Genomic DNA, 16,071 nt, shown 5'->3' with positions numbered 1-16,071 from the left:
ATGGATATTTCTGTGTTTTCTGGTGTGTAATATTTGTAATCTTGGGGCCTCTTCTCTTTAACGTCTACATGCTACCACTGGCTCAGATAATGAAGAACAACAAAATAAGTTACCAAAGCTATGCAGATGACACACACATTTACGTAACAATTTCACCAGGAGACTATGCTCCAGTTCAAACACTGAGTAAGTGCATTGAACAAATCAATGACTGGATGTGTCAGAACTTTCTCCAATTAAACAAAGATAAAACTGAGGTAATGGTTTTTGGAGCCAAGTCAGAACGTATAAAAGTTAGCGCTGAGCTTCAGTCTGCAATGTTCAAACCAACAGATAAAGCCAGCAATCTAGGTGTAGTCATGGACTCTGACCTGAGTTTCAACAGTCACGTTAAAACAGTTACTAAATCAGCCTACTATCACCTAAAGAACATATCTAGGATTAAAAGACTAATGTCACAGCAGGATTTGGAAAAGCTTGTCCATGATTTTATCTTCAGTAGACTCGACTACTGTAATGGTGTCTTTACAGGTCTCACTAAAAAATCTATTAGAAAGCTGCAGCTGATTCAGAACGCCGCTGCTCGAGTCCTCACTAACACTAAGAAAGTGGATCACATCACTCCAGTTCTGAAGTCTTTACACTGGCTTCCTGTGTATCAAAGAATAGATTTCAAAATACTGCTGCTGGTTTATAAAGCACTGAATGGTTTAGGCCCAAAATACATTTCTGACCTCCTGCTAAATGATGAACCATCCAGATCTCTCAGGTATTCAGAGGTGGTCAGCTTTCTGTCCCCAGAGTCAGAACTAAACATGGTAAAGCAGCGTTCAGTTATTATGCTCCAAATATCTGGAACAAACTCCCAGAAACCTGCAGGTCCGCTGCAACTCTGACTACTTTTAAATCCAGCAAGAAGACTTTTCTTTTTGCCGCTGCTTTTAATTGAACTATTCATATCTTAAACTGCACTGTCAATTTTATCCATGTATTTTTTCTTTTAATGTTTATTTTATTAGCTTTTCTTTTTAATGACTGATTTTAAATGCCATTTTCTTAATGTCTTTCATTTTTTGTAAAGCACTTTGAATTGCCTTGTGTTGAAAAGTGCTATATAAATAAACTTGCCTCAGCGGCGTAGCTGTGGGTGAGCCCACCCACATGCACGTCTGGCCCACCCACAGCCAATCAGCGCTTCATAGCGCAGAGCCGGGTAGCCCAGAAGGAAGTGGCACAAACTGCAGTTCATCTAGTGGCCGACAGGGGATGGATGCAAAAAGGAGCAATTCCCATAGACCCCCATGTTAAAATGCCCAACTTTACAGCAGAAATAAACATGTTTCTAGCCTGGATCCAATAAAACTTATTCTGGATATAGTTAGATTCCACCTTCATGACAATGGAATAGGGAGTGCATTTTGTTACCGTGAGTTTTTATAGTAAGTAAAGTAACTTTTGCCGTGAGTGGATGAAAGTATTATTTCTTCTTGAGGTCTGCAATTTAGCGTGTACACATTTGCTGAATATGAAAACACTCAGTGTGTGCCCACTGTGCGACTGTCAAGGATAAACAACCTGTGCCCCCGATATATGTTGTATGTATTATCGCTACACAAACATTACATTGCAGTTTAAGTGACGCCAACTCCGTTTAAGAGATCTCTCCCCCGTCTGTGTGCGAGGGGGCGGGGCAGTTTACACACACGCAGCTGCTACATGCAGCAACACACACACGGAGGAGATGGCGGAGAGAACGCGCTCCGAGGTGTGGTTAAACTATAGCCGTGTCTATGTGGACAATACTCGTTACCAAAAGTGGAATAAGAGTTTAGCATTTAAGGGCGGTAACACGAGCAATGTGTCTAAACATTTAGAAAAGCGCTCCACATCCAGACGGAGGAATGCACTGGGTTCGACTGTCTTTCTAGTAGCTCTGTAGCCCCGTCCACTATGGGATTAGTTTTGTATCATAAAGATAAAGCAACACTTTCTCAGAATAAAGCAAAACTATGAGTTTAAAATAAAAAAACGGAGTCAAGCAAAATAAAATAAATTTCAAAAATAAAACTATAAATTGCAAACAAATCATTTGTGTAATCATGTAAACTATAATAATAATAATAATAGATTTAATTTGTTAGCGCTTTTACAGGTGCTCAAAGACGCTTTACAGATATAGTGAAGGGAAAAGAACTATAAGTCATTTTTCTTTGTTTTAACATAGGTTTTTGTTTGCAGTTCTTGTTTCTTCTTTCTCAATGATCAGACGTTTGCTCTCGCTGGAGCTTTCTCTTTTGCGCTCCCTGATTTTTTGTTTGAGATTCTGACACAAACCTCCCAGGTGGGCGGGACTTTCAGGGGTGCGTCCCCATTGGCTACTCAATTTTTGAGTGACAGCCCAGTCCTCCAACGATCGTACAGTGCAGGAAGCTGCGGTGCGGTAGCTGAGCTGATAGAACACCCCCAGAAGAACCAGCATTTCAATTATTATAATACTACAAGTGAAAATATATGCAAGTATTGATCATTTGTGTTGTTTGTGCTGTACGGTCTGTTTCTTTATTGTGTTAAGTGAGAAGTAAAGCTGTGCTATGAAAGTTAGCTTTTGCTACCTTTATATCCATAACAATGCAAGCTAAGTAGCCTAACAGTTAGCTACATAGCTAGCAGTGAGTGAGCGTTGAGACACCGGCGCACACACTCAAACGGACTCGTGTGCCTGACTCTACCAACAGACTTTCATGATTCTGTTTAGATATGCAAGTATAAGCCATGATAGCTTATTTTATTAACATGCTAATTTGATATACAAATCAATGGAGGCTGACTTAACTTTGTAGGAAAACCTACCGTCCATGACTTCTCCTAAAACATTTATTTTCCTCTCATATTAACAGTGTGGATCATTGAGACAGCGTGGCGTCCAGAGCATGGTCCAGAGTCTTATCTCGTTTTCCCACTTCCTCTGAGGGGACAGCTCGGAGGGGGGGCATGAAGAAAGACCTGCCAGCTTCATCCACGCTGGGCGTTGTTGTTATCACTAGCTCAGTGTCATTTCATTTGACCAAATATGTTTACATATACATTTAATAGATTTTATTATTATCCACCTTTTTGTTTTATGTCCTTTAATTTAAAACATTCTTTGAGACTTCATCTTCTGGTTCAAATTTCAATAAATGTAATTTGTATAATCACTCTTGTGTCTTTATTCTACATGGAAATGTTAGAGATTCCATTCAAATCTGTTGATTATTTATATTCTCCTCAGGAATAGTATGTCGAATTTTTAATGCTAAATGTATATCATTTTCTCACAGGATATAGAATGAAACAACACCATTTTTATCCATTGTGTGTGAATGCTTCAGCTCTTCAGACCAACATAGTGAGATGTGAGCATGGTCCTAATTGTGTTGGTATGCAAATAGGTCTGGTCTGTTTCATAAAGCAAATCTGCCACTTTTATATTGTAGAATTTGTTCAATTAAAGCAGTCTTTAATTGTTTGTCCTAAACATAGCAATATATGCTTTTGAAATGTAACATGTCTTTGAAAAATAATAGTATACAGTTTATATTGTGCATCACCTTTAGCTTGAAAATACATAGATGTGTTTTTTTAATCTATAAAATAAATAGACAGACACTTTATCAATCCCAAATTGGGAAATGTAAAACTCCCCAGGAGACCCCAACACTAACGTGGCTGAGTGGACTCCGGAGTTTGCTGCATGAGTTGCACTGTATGATCTGTGGTGTAGTGGGCTGTCACTCAAAAACTGAGTAGCCAATGGGGACACACTCCTGAAAGTCCCGCCCACCTGGAATGTTTGTGTCAAAATCTCAAACAAAAAATGAGGGAGCGCAAACGAGAGAGCTGCAGTGAGAGCAAAAGTCTGATCATTGAGAAAGAAGAAACAAGAACTGCAAACAAAAACCTATGTTAAAACAAAGAAAAAATACTTATAGTTTACATAATTACACAAATGATTTGTTTGCAACTTTGAGCACCTGTAAAAGCGCTAACAAATTAAATCTATTATTATTATTATTATAGTTTACATGATTACACAAATGATTTGTTTGCAACTTATAGTTTTATTTTTGAAATTTATTTTATTTTGCTTGACTTCGTTTTTTCTTTCTTTTAAACTCATAGTTTTGCTTTATTCTGAGAAAGTGTTGCTTTATCTTTATGATACAAATATAATCTAATGTTAAAGGACCGGATCGATAAGACATAGACATAGACATACTTTATTGTCATTTCAACAAGACACAGAGTGTCCTATTAAAACGACATTTCGTTGTACTGGTTGCAGGAACAGGACAATATAAAAACTTGCTAAAATTGTACATATAAATAAATAATAGTGACGTGGTGCTGATAAAATTAAAGATAACGTGTGCGTTTAAAATATAAAGACTTACTATACATATAAATAAAATAGACATACTATATAACAAATATGTGCTCTTTACACAGCGTAATGTAACCTTTATGTTACTGGTCTACTTGCTGTTCAGCAGTCTGATGGCTTGGGGAAAAAGGTATTGCAGAATCTGGCTGTTCTGCTCTTAATGCTGCGGAGCCTCTTGCCGGAGGGCAGCAGGGAGAACAGAGCATGGTGAGGACGAGTGGGGTCTTTAAAAATGTTCTGGGCTTTTGTCAGGCAGCGTTTCTGAGCGGTGTCTCTGATGGGAGGGAGAGAAACTCCGATGATCTTCTCTGCTGTCCTGACCACTCTCTGCAGAGACTTCCAGTCTTTGGCGTTGCAGTCTCTCGACCAGATGGCGATGCCGCTGGTCAGCACGCTCTCTGTGGTTCCTCTGTAGAACGTGGTGAGGATGGGAGGGGGGAGCTGTGCAGGAAGTGTAGGCGCTGCTGTGCCTTCTTAAATAGTGATGTAGTGTGAGTGGACCAGGTCAGACTGCTTATGATATGCAGCCCCAGGAACTTGGTGCTGGCTGTAGTCTTCACTGCTGTGCCGTTGATGTGGAGTGGTGGGTGACCGTGCTTTTTGTTCCTGAAGTCGACAATGATCTCTTTTGTTTTATCGACATTCAGGATCAGGTTGTTGGTGTTACACCAGTCTGTCAGATGTTTCACCTCCTCCCTGTAGGCCTGTTCCTTGTTGTCCCTGATGAGTCCCACCACTGCTGTATCGTCCGCGTACTTTATGATGTGGTTGGTACTGAACCTGGAGCATAAGCATAAGTGCTATCGATAAAAGTAGTAGTACTGTTAAAGCCTTAACGATACCCATCCCTATGTGGATGTCAGTTTTACACACATTCTGAGGCTGCCGTGCTTTTTTGTTTTCACTGCTAATTTATGCTTATGTTCTATTGGTGCATTAAAATCATTAATGAAGTTTCAGCTCAGACCCCACGCTGAATATGTCTCCCCCTGGCCCACCTACATTTCTCCAGGCCCACCCACACAATAAATCCTGGCTACGCCACTGCCTTGCCTAATAAAGATTTCATGTGACACATAAAATGGATTTGTTGATGGGAATTAATGTGAATAAATTAACTCTAGGTTAACGGTACTCTTGCTATCACTACTCACCGACTCTATAAACCTTGTCCCTCATGCTAGCCCTGACAACACCGGTAAGCACACCTTCATCTAGGCTGCACTGTTTTACGTGTCCTGACTTGTAGTGGTTCTCTCCTCTATCTACACTCTTCTTGTCATCTTTGTAAAACGATATCAGACTGGTAATTGACACAGCCATGACATCTAGTTAAATTATGTGTGGCTAAAATGAAAAGCTTTGTTAAAATATGCAAGCACGCGGAAGTCAAAGTCAGCTTTATTGTAAAAAATTCTACATGTGTTATACATCCAGAAATATCGAAATATCGTTTCCCAAAGTGTGACATGTATACATAAAACAAAACAAAAAGGGCCTAGATAAACGTGGTATACATTAAACAAAACAAAACGGGCCTAGATAAACGGGGTATACAGTTTAAAATGTTAATATATTTAAAGTGTTCAAAGTGCAGTTTCAGTGCAAGTCAGTTGAAACGATCTTAAGTTGGCGTGACGTTGAAGTCGTGCGACCCTGCTGCTGTACTGGCTTGTAGTTCGTTTATAGCATAACGTTAGCATTTCGCTTTTGGCGACTAGATTTATGATTCAAAAATTATAAAAGTAGGGGAGACATGTGGAGATTATCCGGCTGAACAAAACGTGATCCCTCTCTTAAATGTGTGTCAACCACAGACCTTATTTCGAGCTATTTTCCAAAATCCTATGGAGAAATTGCATTGGTTTTTCACGAAGAAACCGGAAGAAGTTTACTTCCGGGTTTTACGACGCGTCACTGCGGTTCTCTATTACCCGTCCCCTTGTGTGTTATGTAGCTTGTTCTGCACAAAAACAGTCTGCAGAGTCACAACCCCTCAAAGTACACCCTATAGCGAGTAAAGCTCTAACACAGAGAAGACCTGTCTGCTGCCCCAGAACGCCTCGTTGGACATTTCTCTTTTTCTTCCTGGGTACAGTGACGTGCCCATACCCAAATGGACCCATTGGTCTAAATGGACCAACCCGTGGAGCCGTTACGTTACGTCCGTGAAGCCGTTAAGTTAAGACTTCCTCACACACACACACACTCAATCTTTTCTCAGCTGCAGCTCCGCCGATTTCTCTTCCCTGAGACGGCGGTACGCGACGAGGCTGTCGCAGCAAAACTCAGCCAGGCTGCGGGTGTGTGTGTGTGTTCGGGCTTCACTGTCTCTCGCTGTCTCGCAGGCCAACACACTCTCACTCCCTAAGCGTCCAGGAGCGACGTTTGGTCAGTGTCCGTGGCGTCCAATTGTGACGCTCCTAGGCTCCTTCAGCGTCATAAAGGGACGCCAATAGCTTTCAACTGATTGCAATGTATTCCCATCTGCGTCGGGATTTGACGCTCATGGAAGCACGGCATTCGTTTATGCCGGCTGCCCTTAAAGGCAATGTGAGCGTCCATTCCCATTGGATAACGGAGAATTGTACACCCGGATGTAAGTATTCCTCTTACTGTCGATTGATTTTACAGTGATATCTGCACTACTCATCGACTAAAAAACACCAGATTATCCTTGTTAATTACACAACATTGATTGGCTTAAATTGTGTGCAATGCTTTTGTATTTTTCCACTTCGATTCGGAGAAACAAATATTTTTTCTGAGTAAAGGATGGCAGAAGACACTACACTACCCAGAATCCCCAGCTATCGTTTGGACTACACCATGTGCTCTTGACAAACCCCGTGATAGTCCTCAAGCTCTGTGATTGGAGAGTGTGCTCCGAGGGTTAAGCCGATTCTCGAACAGCACTTGAAATGGGATGGAACCACGGCAGACTGTCCAAAACTACGTCCCCCCCTCCCCCACCCTCTCCCCATAACTACACATGCTGGCTATTCTGTTTCGCAACATGTTCTCTATGGCACGTCTCTACTGGGAGTTGTAGTTTTAAAAGACGTTTTCGTATTTCCCATAATAAGAAGTTGCCAGTATTAAACTGTGTACATCCCTGGAGGTTTAGGGGAAAGGAAACACTCACATTTAAAACATATAATTAATAAATGGGTGAAAATTGCTTGTGCCCATTATGGGCAGTATTAATATATATACCCACATGCCAGCTAAGGTCAGAAGAGCTTTATTTAACAGCTGGTCTTATGTTTGTGACCCCTGTTGTTCATTGATAAGCCTGAAACATGCACTTGTCAAGGTTCAGAGGCACATTTTGCAAATATGGCAGAAGCCATCAATCAGCTTAAGATAAGATATACTTTATTGATCCCAAGTTGGAACATTTGCGTTACATCAGCATGTGTAACAGTTAAATATGCAGTTGTGTTTATTTGTAAATCATTTAGTATAATCACACAAATTCTGTGTTTTATATTTAACAATTCTGTGTTCTTTATTTATTGATTGTTCAATACCTGACAAGGCCGGAGATGAAATATCTACATACATCTATAAGAGTATAATACATTATGTATAATATCAGTTAAAATAAGTGCTTCAACATAGTTAACATTGCTGGAGGTATGCACAAATATTGATAGATGTCTTGTAATGCACTATTGAGGAACCTGCGACCCAAGTTTTTCATTCAATGCAGAACTACACCACAGTTGTGTAGGCCTATGATATGTCAATAAACCTTAGAAAATCTTGAAAGGGATGTGCAAAATAGTCATTATATACAGTCTTTAATGAACTATTAGTAGAGAATAACGAGTAATGAATATAATTTATAGGGATCCTATTAATCTCTAATAATAAAAATAATGAAATTCAATAACATGCTTTAACCACTAGGTGTCCCTTTATATCAGCTGTGCACCTTTATGGTGTAAATACAGCCTATCTACCAATTGCATCAAATATAAAAGTGAGCCGAATTAGTGTTGATACTGCAAGGAGACGTATTGTGTGAAAAGAAATGTAAGATGTTGTTTAATGGCGGATATATTTATGATCCACGTCACGTTTTCAGTTCCTCATGTTTGTCTTCTCATCAGGGCTCTATAAATACAGAACTACGGCAGATATGTAATATTTAATGCAGCCGAACCGTGTATTACAATGCCGTTATGTGATGACTTTCAAAGAGAAAAGCAAGCACACTCGGAATAAAGTATTATTTTTTTTTTTTTATGTTTTCGGTCTGTTTCCGGTATTTGTTAATGACGATGTGCTGTGAGATGTGAGACTGGAATTGTACAGGGGAAAATAACGTAGGCTATCTTTAGATGCGGATTTTGTTAAACTAATATGTTTGCGCTGTGGACCAACACTATACATTGACGGGGGAAGGGGGTAGCAATAAAGATAACACCATTAAACAGTTACACAACATAACAGAAATAATATCGATAGCAGCGTCCCTAGCAACCACCTTGGTAACAATGAAAACGTCGCGATTTCCTGAAGTAATCTTCGTAATAACTAGCAAACTAAAGATCATGTACATCCACTAGCACACATAATCTGAAATAACAACTCATATTTCTCGCATCAAATGACATCAAAACGCATTTTAATGGCCAAACTAACTTTAAAATAGGCATTTTACACCGAGAATAAAACGAAGTTCGGCCATGTTTTCTTTTTCTGCAGGGAGAAATTTGAAGATCACGTGATCGCGTCTGCCAGCCATTGGAATGAATGGTGAAAAAAAACGGGGTTTGTCAAACAGAGCACATGGTGTAGTCCAAACGATAGCTGGGGATTCCTGGTAGTGTAGTGTCTTCTGCCATCCTTTACTCAGAAAAAATATTTGTTTTTCTCCGTTATCCAATGGGAATGGACGCTCACATTGCCTTTAAGGGCAGCCAACACAAACGAATGCCATGCTTCCATGAGCGTCAATTCCCGACGCAGATGAGAATACATTGCAATCAGTTGAAAGCTATTTGCGTCCCTTTATGACGCTGAAGGAGCCTAGGAGCGTCACAATTGGACGCCACGGACACTGACCAAACGTCGCTCCTGGATGCTTAGGGAGTGAGAGTGTGTTGGGCTGGGCTCACAGGGGGGGGGGGGGGGGGCAGGATCTCCAACAAGCCGTGTAGGACAGAGAGTGAATACACAGACTATACAGAGATGCTGTATGAGAAACCAATGTGAGTTTGGAACATTGAACAATGTAAATCTATTCTAGTAGACCTCAACAATGGAATTATGATCAGTAGAAATGGCCATGACATGGGACCTTTAACTTCTTATGTTTATATAGATATTATCTTTATTTTAATTGTATCTTTATATTGCAAATAGTTTAGCTTCGTATTTTTATGTATTTTATTATTCTATTTCTTAATTTTTGATGTATGTTTTATTGAATTAATTTTCAAATGGAGAAACTATCATTCCCTCGGCATAAATATTTCAGATTCTGATTTGCAGCTTTATTTATTTTTAATTTTCATATAACTCATTCAAGTTCACCAGATTGTCTAAAGTAACTAACTATAAGACAACTTTGGCTAAAACATTAAATCACAAAAGAATCAAAAACCACAGTCACTGAAGCTCAGTTGGAGTTAATATCACGGGTGTAGCTCACCAGGTTGTCCAGCTCTGGATCCTCGCTGAAGAAAGGTTTGTGTTCTCGCTCCTGCTGATGCACAAAGTTTTCAATGTCCACATCAAAGCTGGCGGAGGTGATGCATTCAGAGCCCTGTGTGGCCTGCTCACACTTCTCAAACAGCAGCGCCAGCAGGGGGAACAACGGATGTCTGCGGAGAGACAGACAGACACACGTTATATGGAAATGTAAAATGTTGTCTTTGATCTTATTTCATTTTTCTATATTATTGATTCTGTATTATACACTGAAAAAACGGAAACGTTGACGTTGAAATGTATTATGTCAACAGATTTCACATACAGTAACTGTATTAGGCTATTATAAATCAATGCTATTCATATTATTGCTTTAAACCAACCTGTGCATCAAGCCCTGACCAAAGCTCCAAAATCTTAATTTCACTGTTTCAAGAGAACGTTATAAATGCATTGTATTCTACTTTATCTCAGTTGGAGTTACCTACAGACAGTGGCGGCGCCAGGGTATGGCTGGGGTAGGCTACAGCCATACCATGAAATGGCTTAGCCCCACCTTAGCCCCACCATGAAAAATTATGTTAAAGTAAGCAAAATAAAGTCCGCCAACTCGCGCGGAGTAAATTGCACAGACAGCAGCTTGTAAGATTGATTTCAGTAGCCACTTGTCTGGAAATACCGAAGACCAGAAACGGTTTTGAAAACTTTTGTCACGTAGTGATCGTCTTCTCAATAGAACATCTTTGATAATGTCTTCTGGCCAATCAGAATCAAGATAACGGCGTGGTGTTGTTGCAGGAAGTCCCGACGGAGAATACTTTTGCTGCAGTACATCTCTATATAGGCTACATCGATACAACATTATGAAATAAGACCCCACGGTTTGATGAGTGATAGGTGTGTGGGCTGTCTTTCATTTTGACACGCAGAACAATGGGGGCTATCCACCCTTATCCACAATGTAAAGTCTTTCACACAGCCTCTTCCCTCTGTCACTACCCGATCTGTCCCCTGCCCGATCTGTACTGCACATGTGCGAGATGGTCATATTGGACAACTCCGGACGGCAACCCAAGTAGGACACTTGATACAGTGGCTTTTGGCAAAGCTGAACAATAAAACTCGAGAGAGATGAGTTATTGTTATTACAACGTGACTTCACTATTATTTAACAACTCTTTGTATTGGGTTATTTTATTTGGGGTTAAGTACGTTGTCAGAATAAGTGAGAAATGGATTTAACTTCTGTTAGACAGCTATCATACTGAATAAATATGTACTGTGAATGTATGCAAACATGTATGGCATATTGGTGTCTAACAGAAGTTAAACTGCTCCATCAGCAAATTGACAAATAACAACAACTTGGTCTGGTTTAACATTGTGGATTGGGACAAATATGTAATATAATAAGTACTTGCAATTAGTTAAGTATGTGAAATACGTAATAACATTTTACAAAAGTCAACTGATTTCGGACTGTGACTTTTGGTTTCAGAGGAGACACATACAGCAGTCTCCTGGCTGAGAGTCCTGTGTTACGGTGACCCCCCCACCCTGACCTCCTCCCTACATCCACTCTGTCGTCCTAACTCACACTAATGTGAGTTACCTACTAATTAAGGTTAATTAGAACAGCCTGTTTAACACACTTTATGTCCTTTAAAAATAATATTTATGCTATGCACATGCAATACTTTGTCCATGTTAATACCGTACATATGTAAACACGCATTGATAACATAGGTAAGAGTGAAGCCTTCTTTTGTGCATCTGTCATTCTTAAAATGAAGCACGAAGTTTAATCCGAAAACAAGAGTACGTTAAAGGGTCTTGAACACATTGTGATGTAATGTTATGTTGAATGTCTGTTTCTTGTCTCAATGTTTGCCTTGGTGATGCTGTAAATGGAGCTGCTGTGAAGCAACAACATGTTCAGACTTGAGCTGACAATAAAGCATCATCGTATCGTATTGTAGTGAACTCTCAATAGAGCAACTGAATAGAAAAACTCAAGTCATAAAAGTCCCCCCCTCACTGTACCGTTAATAGCATGGCAGCTCCGTGACATTCCCTAAAGGACATGCTGAACATACGGACAACGTTCAGCCAGATCTTAAAGTGGATAGGATATGGTCCAGTGACTGCGCTTCAGTGTCACCTACAATGTTACCATCTGCCTGACATAGGGAATGTCACTCTAAGATCTGCAGATACACAAGGCAGCGGCCCACACTGAGCTGTGTGGGTACATGCCAGATTATTGAGCATTTCCACTTGGAAGAAATCAAACCTAAACAGACTGCCTGGGAATAGATGCATCTTTTGACTCAAAGACCTACATTTAACACTCAATGTTCTTATTACATGCCGACTCTCTTTCTGCACTCTTCCATCCTCTCACACTCTGCCCTGTGTGTTACCTTTGACTTAAAGGAAAACCCAAAAGAAAATATGTTGCAGCCAAATGAATTATGATAAGGACTCTTGGCAGTGTATTATATAACCCCTGTAAGCTGCTTACTAGAGGCACATTTCATTATTTCCACAGCCAGTGGTGTTAGCAGTACCGGGGTATACTCATGCTACAAGGAAGCCCAGTTTCAAACTGAAGTTTTTAACATTTACAACAGCAAAAAAGCAGAAGGTTATTATTCCTAAAGATGTCAGGATTTCAAATACAAGAACATGAAATACAAGTCCTTGTCAATGTCATAGAATGTGTTCAACAATAAATATCTCTGGGAAAAGAAAATGTTTGGGATGCGTTCAGTTACCAGTACTCATGGCTATTCATTTAATTGTACTATTTGTATTATAATTCTATATATTGTCACAGAGATAAATAAACACAATGCTCAGTAGAGTGCTGCATGATTTTGTATGTTGGTACATTTGTAGTTAGTGAGTTTGCACACCAGAGCTATCACAGTGAATCAAACTATTATTATAAAAGCTAAATACTTTATGTATAATGTTATGTAGCTACTTTGAGTATGTCTAGACTCTAGACTGCTTTGGGTAAATGTCCCTCCTGGATGAGTGTATGCAAAAACTATAATTGAACTGTATCTGTGTGAATGTACATGAACCATGTGTTATGGTGGAGACTAAGTGCGATCCAGGGTGAAAGCACGGCATTCTCTTGGAGTGTAATATGAATACATAAATATACATTTGAGGTCATTTCAGACAATGACTTAAGTCTGCCTTGAATTACTATTCATTTGTAGTAGAAGTGTGTTCATAATTCCTCAAGATGGTCTAATTGATAATCCGGTGTTTGGCTTGAAAGGATGATCTTTTTGTTTTATTATTTTTTAGATTGGTAATATCATGAGGTGAGTAGTTTATGTCTGATGTGTGTATGTGGCTAAACGTGTGTTCGACTGTGTGTGTGTGTGTGTGTGTGTGTGTGTGTGTGTGTGTGTGTGTGTGTGTGTGTGTGTGTGTGTGTGTGTGTGTGTGTGTGTGTGTGTGTGTGTGTGTGTGTGTGTGTGTGTGTGTGTGTGTGTGTGTGTGTGTGTGTGTGTGTGTGTGTGTGTGTGTGTGTGTGTGTGTGTGTGGACCCCAGGTAGAATAGCCGATCCTAGTGATAATGCGAATGAGAATCCTAAGCAAGATGAAAACATAAAACATAAAGATAAATACAGGTTAAATAATTATTTTATATTTTTATATTATGACTGTTCTTATTTGTAGTTGTTGCTTAAAGATAATATCACATGTTCTCTCTGTTTTATGTCAAACTGTATCATTGTTGTGGACATGTAGGTGTGTATGTGCAGAATGTGTGTTTTGTGAGTGTGTGTTGCAGTGACATGGAAGCAGACTGACCCCCCCCCCACTCAGGCTCTAACCCATGTCTCTCATTTGCAGACTTTAATAGTCGTCTATATTATACTCTAATCTGCCTGATCTCAATTTAATGCCGCTCCCCCAGCCAGACGTGGCAGGAATATTAAACAGAAATGGGGGGGGAGTATCCAGGTGAGGGAGAGGAGGGCACTATAAGTGAGAGCAAACAGGGTGACTCTCAGCTCTGCATATGGAGTCTCACATTGTCATCACTACTACAGTAGTTAACTCAATACAGTTGGATCATCCATACACAGGAGGAATAACACATGTCAGTCTCAACACAACAGCACTTTGTTTGAGCTGTGTGTTGCTTTATGAACATCACACAGACACACTGTCAAGGAGATGTGGCTCCGCAGGGCCTGATACCCAGGGGGATTTTGGGTAGAGCTAGAGAGTACAGTACAGCTTTGTTGGAAGGTAAATATATAACTGCCTGTGAATGGCAGACTTCAAAACACAAATAGGTGAGGTGAAAATAAAACAAAAGGGACAGGTAAAGGTGAGCGCAGAATGTCTTACAATTTAAAGAAAAATAAAATCTCCACAGGTGAAAAAGTTAGGAAATCAAATGAATAGAATATCCCTGTCTATCTTCAGAACGATCTGACTATTATGACTTTACTTAAAGTGAACATATCATGTTATATTTGAACAATATATTGTAGGGCCATACCTATATAAAGTATATAAACATTTTTTTTCAAAATACCAAACAGATCCTGCATTTTAGCCATGGCTCATTTCGCTCTATTTGCTCTTTCCAGCGCTGTTTTTGCAGGGGGCTGATTCTGTGAGCTGCAGCTGACCACGCCCCCCTGCAGGAGAAGGGAGCGTGCTCTGAGATCAGCTGCTGGGCTGTCAGAAGAGGGGGAGAAAAAGAGGTCTCCGTCCTCCGTGTTTTATTCTTATAGAAGTAAGAAGAGAAGTAATGGGGCAGAAACCCTCCTTTTTACGCAGCGGTCCAGACATAGACATCAAACGGCGACACATATTCAGTTGCCAGTGACTTTGGCATTAGGGCAGGGATTTCTAGATACTTTCCAAGGTTTGACATAAAGAATTGTGCTACTTTTAAAGCAAGCAACGATGTTTTCAAATCTGTAATCAAAAATCTCCTCAAAAACACTATCGAAGCAGTTCCTGCCGTTGCTACGTTAGTTCAAACTGTAACAACGGACTACTTTTCTTAGCGGATGCATGTCAATTTAAATCAATACATACAACTATTTTTTAAATCAATAAAATCATTTTCTAAATCCATAAAAGCATTTCAATTAATATTGGGAGTCATGTCGTTACTTTGTTGAGAATGTGGCCGTGTAATAAGCGGCATAATGTGCCTTCATGCCGATCTAGATCCCTCCGCTTCGCGTCTGGCTCCTGATCAGCCTGTCGGTGTTCTTTTCCCCATAATGACTGCGTCACTGCACATTATCCCTTACATGTGTTATATAGAGTCATTATTCATTTGTTTTAAAGCAGGAGGCGCAAACGCTTGCCTCGGGGAGGGAGAAAAAGAGCCACAGCGGAGAATAAACAGAAGGGCAACCATGGCAACCATGCAAGGGAAGTCTTCTTCACTGCTTTTGTGGCAGACAGTGCCACTTACAGGCCTGGCATATGTACTGAAGTGGCTAATTTTTAAAAACAATACAATTTCAAAAGGCCACTGAGGCACCAGGTATAGTGGATCTTACGCAGATCATGAGTTGGTAATGAGTCCATTGTCCAGACAAGGCATCAACGTTTTTGTGGTATATATTAGCTTCACCTTAGCAAGAACAATACTCGTACACAAACTCGCTCGGATCTGTCATTAGCCCGCATGGTTTTTCATACCACTGCTACGCTGACGACACCCAACTCATTCTGTCCTTCCCCCGCTCAGAGACCCAGGTCGTCGCACGCATCTCTGCTTGTTTAGCTGACATCTCTCAGTGGATGTCCGCTCATCATCTCAAGCTCAACCTTGACAAGACTGAAGTGTTTTTCCTTCCGGGAAAAGATTGTCCCTCTCTTGACCTGACTATCAACATCGGCACCTCTGTTGTTTCCCCGACTCAGACTGCAAGGAATCTGGGTGTGACCCTAGATAACAACCTGTCGTTTACTGCAAACAT

At 40.2% G+C, this 16,071-nt stretch overlaps 1 protein-coding gene across 7 annotated transcripts in view; it reads right to left on the bottom strand.

Annotated features, from left to right (window-relative positions):
• pknox2 (pbx/knotted 1 homeobox 2) overlaps positions 1-16,071 on the bottom strand; it is a 155,235-nt gene that overhangs the window by 25,454 nt on the left and 113,710 nt on the right. For all 7 annotated transcript variants that reach the window (XM_034099754.2, XM_034099755.2, XM_034099756.2 and 4 more), the window contains one exon: positions 10,089-10,260. In XM_034099754.2, the coding sequence (XP_033955645.1) occupies positions 10,089-10,260 (172 nt within the window). The remainder of the gene's footprint in view (positions 1-10,088; positions 10,261-16,071) is intronic.

This window comes from Pseudochaenichthys georgianus, chromosome 14, assembly GCF_902827115.2.
Source record: "Pseudochaenichthys georgianus chromosome 14, fPseGeo1.2, whole genome shotgun sequence".
Taxonomy (NCBI): domain Eukaryota; kingdom Metazoa; phylum Chordata; class Actinopteri; order Perciformes; family Channichthyidae; genus Pseudochaenichthys; species Pseudochaenichthys georgianus.
This window is presented reverse-complemented; position numbering and strand designations above follow the sequence as displayed.